At 35.3% G+C, this 6,195-nt stretch overlaps 1 protein-coding gene across 1 annotated transcript in view; it reads right to left on the reverse strand.

Moving 5' to 3' along the window:
* Positions 1 to 697: 697 nt before the first annotated feature.
* Positions 698 to 6,195, reverse strand: part of slc37a2 (solute carrier family 37 member 2) — a 19,954-nt gene continuing 14,456 nt past the window's right edge. The window contains exons 11-19 of the mRNA XM_008285925.1: positions 6,135 to 6,195; positions 5,945 to 6,007; positions 5,135 to 5,220; positions 4,422 to 4,470; positions 3,638 to 3,711; positions 3,453 to 3,531; positions 2,741 to 2,838; positions 1,728 to 1,792; positions 698 to 992 (exon numbers count right to left, since the gene is read on the reverse strand). The exon at positions 6,135 to 6,195 is cut by the window's right edge and continues 12 nt beyond it. Of these exons, the coding sequence (XP_008284147.1) occupies positions 977 to 992; positions 1,728 to 1,792; positions 2,741 to 2,838; positions 3,453 to 3,531; positions 3,638 to 3,711; positions 4,422 to 4,470; positions 5,135 to 5,220; positions 5,945 to 6,007; positions 6,135 to 6,195 (591 nt within the window). The 3' untranslated portion in view covers positions 698 to 976. The remainder of the gene's footprint in view (positions 993 to 1,727; positions 1,793 to 2,740; positions 2,839 to 3,452; positions 3,532 to 3,637; positions 3,712 to 4,421; positions 4,471 to 5,134; positions 5,221 to 5,944; positions 6,008 to 6,134) is intronic.

Genomic DNA, 6,195 nt, shown 5'->3' on the forward strand with positions numbered 1-6,195 from the left:
GCACCTACAAAAAGAAATCAATGCTGTAGCTTTGGTGAATTCAGAGGTCAAAACGATCGAAAAGTTGACCCTTGAATGTAGAGAGCATGTGACACAGCTCAGTTAATTTATCTTTTAAGGTGATGGCTTTATTTTATTTGTCACTCAGGTGAGTCAGTTAAATGTTCTTCAAGGGTTTATGCAGACATGATAGGAAAGTTATTGAAAGATCAACAATCCTATATAACTTACTTTAATATGCTAATTTTTTAGCATTTATAACCAGAAAAACACGGTATAATGAAGTTGTGAGCAGATATGAGGACATTTGTGTTATTAATAACCAATATTTGCCACCTCAGAATGGCATCAATATAATATTAAAATACAGGAAGAGGGTGCTTTTTTGATTATTTCTAACTCTGCAAGCCTTGATGTGAGGAAAAAGCTGCTTTTACCATTTTTATAGACTGATATGATGTAAAACAATCACATTTCCAGAGCGGTGGACTTCACCATCTCACTGAGCCTTATATATGCATATTTAGACTTTACAGCTTATAAAAAATCTTATTTTCTGCAAAATGGACAGAACCAAGCCTTCAATATTCTAATCTAATGATTGGATCTGATTTAAAATACTCTTTTGCGTAAAATATTGTCCTAAATGGTGTGTATTGTGAAGATGCAGCCGTTAAGCACACAGAAAGAGATCAAATTTTAAAAAATGTACAGTATATACACTTTAATGATAAAAGAATATTAAAACAAACCATCAGACTGAGTAGATTTGTCATAAAAAAGCATTTCTGTCTCCATATAGACATAGTTCTCTGTGATTTACAATAAAAAGGCTTTAATCTTCAGCTTAGTGCCCTGAATGTTCACTGATGACTTGTTTTTCGTTCAACCATCCGTCCACTGAACAGTGAGGTCAGTTTCAGCACCGTTTTCCCCTCTGAGTGTGTTTGGTTTATAGTTTGATCGTGTGAGTATTTCAGATTTCCTTGAACCTGCAAGAAAAAGTTACAGTTTAGAGAATCATCATTAGACACACATGCAAAAATGCTGCTTATAATAGATTTTTGTTTAGATGATGTCAGTAAGTCTGTACTTTGTGACGCTGTTATTGAGTGGTTATGAGCTGATTTGCAAAAGAGTTTGATGAGAAGATCAATACCATTATAATTATCAATTACCAGAGCCTGGAGAGTGTTAGCTTAGCTAAGTAGAAAAACACTAAAAACAACTTGCAAATTAACACTTTAAGCACCTTCCTTCCTGTTAAATTACTAATTATCTGTATTCCTGCTTTTGTACAGATCAAACAAACAAGATTTGATATAATCATTAGTGAACTTTACAGGTGCTAGTATGTGAATTTTGTTTAAATTTGGGCAGACCCAGGCTAGGCGTTTCCACTGCTGCAAGTCTTTATGCTAAGCTAAGCCAAGCAAAGCTAATAACCTCCAGACTGCAGCTCCGTCTTTAAATTATCGACATGGACTGGCATCAATCTTTTCATTTGACCTTTGAAGGAAAGTGAAGTCTTTTCTATATGTCTTTGCTATAGTCTTCGAATGTATGCCTATTTTACTCGCTGTGTTAAACATACTTTAATAGATGAGTGTTGTTTTTGTAATGCTTTCTATTCAAAAACATGCTTTTAATCTTAAGCAACTTCTGGAATGAAAGCAAACATGAAGTTCTTTACCTCGAGGTAAACGTAATGTGGTGATAAAACTCACCCTCTGACTCGGGGGACGCGTCCACACCACCCCTGAGCTTCCTTGTAGACGAGTCTGGACAAAAACTGAAAAACAAAACAACACGTAAGTCGAGATGTTGTTGCAAAAACAGGGTTTAAAGTGGGATCTGTACCATGGGGAGGAAGGGCTCTGTGGTTTCAGGTAATCGACAGCAGTGAAAGACAAAATATTTCTACATATCAAGGCCTAGAATTACAATAAAAGCAATTTATAGACACTAATAAAATGGCCAGAATTATTATAATTTAACAGACTGTGCCTGAACTATAGTAAGACAATATAACTCTAACAATTAGCTGCTCCTACTGTGACAGATGACAATAAAACCTTTCTGTAAGTTCAACTCTCCTGTGTATCTGTGTTAAATATAGGAATAGTGGTGTGACGCTACAACAAAGGGAGAGAATAATTGTAATTTCATTCATTTACCTTCAGCAGTATTAAAATATGACATTCTCAACATGGTGTGATTTGAGTTGCTCTGATATTCTGCTCAACACACGCGAGCTAGCTTGATAGTTTCAACTTGAACTTGGACTACGTCTTGTTAAATTTAGACCAATTTACTTTAAGTTACGTAACAAAATGAAGTCTCTGTGTTGGTTTCTGACCCGTTTCTCTCTCTGCCTTTTTATCAAACTTTTCATGACACCTGCACTGTCTGACAGGACAAGGCGTTGATCTGCAACGTGGTTTTAAGGAAAACTCACTGACAGTATGAAGGAAAACCTGCAAGTTGCTGCATGTTATGTACAAATGCACTGAATTTGGTGTTCCAATCAGTCTTCCAATTATCAAGACTGAGAATTGTAAAAACAAATGCTTTGTTGAAGGTGAATACAGTGAAGTTGAACATCCCAGGACCATCACCATGACAACACAATTCAATAATGAAAAACTTAGCATCAAGAATAAAAAGACACAAGATTATTTTAAGCATTTAAAGCTTTGCTGTAAGAGATCCTAGTGAATATATAAGCAGTGTTTCTCACCAGGCAGGCTAAGATGTCTGCAGAGATGAGCATGTAGAAGACGTTGTTCCAGCCGGTGGGAGAAATCACACCAGCCAACAGAGGACCCAATGCAGCACCTGCAGAGAACACATGGAAAACTATTTGTTGACTCTTTGTTCAGCAGTGAAAAAAAAACAAAATATCAACCTCATGGACTTCAAAATGCTTACACCTCTGAACATTTAACACTAAAAGTTAAATGTATAAAAGTAATAACAAATGCAAAGAGGAGAACCTAAAATAGAAAAATAACAATTATTTTATATCTAAATATTCTGTTTTCTCTTCCCTTTCTTAATTAAACATTTCAATTATTTCCCGAACCATGTCATGATATCAGTTTGCCATTTCTGCATTTAATTTATGCTTTGTTTCCTTTTCTTTTTATCGTTTAATTGTGGTGTACTTATACTGAAAATACACTAATAGTATACGTTCCATTTGCCCTTTTTAATTTAAATGTTTCTGTTTTTGCTGAAAACTGTTGTTGCATCTAAAAATCAAGTTGGGAGCAGCATTTGTGAGTCACAAAACATAAACAATGAGGCAAAAGAGGCTGAAACCGACTGTACAAAAGAGAGGAAGTACAGATGATAGTGTAAATATGATCCACTGTTAATATCACAATCAGTGATTAGAGAAACCTTTAAATGTGAGATGGAACATGAAGATGTTGACAGTTTGGACGTACCTATTGATCCAGTCCCATCAATAATGGCCGTCACCGTTGACAGTGCTCTGGAGTTTCCTCTCAGACTCTCGTGTGTTCCCTGTTGCAGCAAAAACAAATGTATGTCAGCAGGACAGAGGTTTCTAAGGTTTAATAGATGGCAGTTACATAAAACACAGGGCTTCCCATGAAGCTTCAAGTCTCACCAGGTCAGCAGATACAGCAGTCGTGATGAGAGCGTATGGTCCGTTCACTAGGCCTCCGCACACCAAAAGCATACCTATATAATATTTAAAAATTGTCAGTGAAGACTAAAGCTACTTCTTTGAATGGAAATCTATCATTTCCCCTCTAAATTGAACAAAATAAAGCTACTTTTATATAACTAAAGATACATTTTGTACAAATCCGCTCTGCTGGTTGATCTACTTTCAGCTCAAACTAGGTTCAGATCTCAGTGGTGCAAATACAAGCAAATGGAGAAACACTGCTGAACTGTTTCTCTCTGCTGTCTCATCTTTTAAACCCTTAAAAAGCTTCCTTTTTCTGATAATGCAACATGCTTTTCTGATGTATTACCATGGTGAAAACATGTGATCAAACAATCAAGAAGTCATTTGCTGAGCCTCATCTTATCTAATGATCAGTTTCTGGACCACAGCCAGACATACTGTCTTTCACTGTGTGATAAAAAAAAACAAGAAATAAAATAGATAACTGAGGATGTGATTGGAATAATATCCAACAATATACCCTTTTGTATCTGTGTGTGTATAAAGGCATATGTTGAGCTATTGGTGTTTTCAGCGATTAAAAATTGTGTCATAAACTTTCTGATTTTCAGCTCAGACTTTTAACATCATCTATGAAAGAGCATGTGATCTCAGTAAACATTTTAAAAAAATAACCATAGATAAATAAACATCAAAAAGCATCATGTAAATACAATAGTACAAGCCAAAGTTAAACAATGTAGTAAATAAGTCTTACCGACTGTTGTACCGAGGCTCCTTTGTCCAATGTAGTTGTAGAGGAAAAGCTGTGAATAGAGCAAAAAGATAAATAATCAGAAGACGTCATCGAAAATCTACTGAAACTCTGACAATAGCACAAATATAGAGACTTTATTGTGAATCAATAAAATTGTATGCAGGAGAGTATTTACTGTGGCTGTAAATGTTCACTAGTATGCCTCTAGGTATAAAATAAAAAAACAAACAAACCTGCATACATACAAAATACAAAAATACAATCACCACCTTGAAGTCGTATGTCTCTGTGAACCAGAAAAGTTTCAGTTCACCTCAGCGACTACTTATATAAAATAATGTAGTGAAGACTTTGAAATAATTTTAAGGCACATGAGATTAATTCTGCCAAATCAGTATCTGACTAAATGTGAAATATGTTGACAAACTGTCCTGTTCGTGAGTTATGGCTTTAAATGATGACACAGCAAAGTGAAATTTCGGATGTAAAATGGCATCACTTCATAATTTTCTCTCATTAGACAAGTGTGTGGAAGTTTGTCATGATTAGAAAATGCATTTTTGAATTATGACCACAAACACTTTTCAGCCACCGTTGTTACTAGTGTAGAAACATGAACCTTGTCCTTTCAGCACATGTGCTTCAGAATCAACACACTGGTCACCTTCAGTCATGTCGTCACTAAATAATCTGATATATCAGGTGACACTCACCATGGGGGCAGCAGCAACCAGCATGACGCAGCAAGTTGTCGCTCTTCCACCAGTGTAGTCAGACACAAGCCCCGCCATGATGCCTCCTGTAGAAACAAAACACATTCAGTCAGATAACGACGTCCTGGCTGCAATGATAAATTACCCAATTCTAAAGGAAGGGTTAGAAACAGATCTGAGGTTAATTAGACAATTTCTTCAGTAGTGATTATGAGGAACACTGCAGTAAAACACATTGATTACTGACAATAACTGAGTTCACGTTGTTTCAGTTTCCATCTTTAATATTTCTGTTGGTGGTTTAAAGTTTTTATTCAGGAGAAAAAAAAGATTCCAGAAATTAATTTCAAGATACTTAAAAGTGTCAAACTGATTGGTAATGAAATTAATCTAAAAAACACCAAACAAAAACCTATCATCTGAGTTCTGTCAAAAAAACAAAAGTTCAGATGAATGAATGCACTTTTTCAAATAGCAAAATCTGAATTTTTATTCCAGAGGTTTCAAAATGGGAGGAGAAAACCAAATTCAGACAGATTGAATCTAAAGTAAAAGCTTTCATTATCAGATTCAACGCTTTAGTTTCATTGATATTTACATTTCTACATGAATAAAGTAGTGGTTATATATTTATACTTAGGTGCTTAAACAATTGGATTTCAAGGACTAACATTCAAACTACCAACACATATGTCTCTTGTAAATTTTGTGTTTGATGTATTTCCTTCTGTCTGCACATTAGAAAACAAAACCTTGTTAGATAAAGTGATACGACGCATCAATCAAGGCTTTAAAAAAAAAAAAACTTACCCAAGATTCCGCCAACATCAAATAATGTTGACATGTCTCCTGCTTGTTTTGGATCAAAATGTGCTGAAAATAGAGAAAAACACACAGACTTTTAATGACTTTAAAAAGTGTGTGAAATCTAAAATACGCTACTTGTGTGATGACATCCTCATGGGACACATACAGATGAAGTAAGTGTTTCAATACTGACCGACATTTGAGATGTAGAGAGGAAGCCAGTAGAGGAAAGTGTAGCTGACCAGTTTGGCAAA

This window comes from Stegastes partitus, unplaced genomic scaffold (genome assembly GCF_000690725.1).
Source record: "Stegastes partitus isolate 25-593 unplaced genomic scaffold, Stegastes_partitus-1.0.2 Scaffold423, whole genome shotgun sequence".
Classification (NCBI taxonomy): Eukaryota; Metazoa; Chordata; class Actinopteri; family Pomacentridae; genus Stegastes; species Stegastes partitus.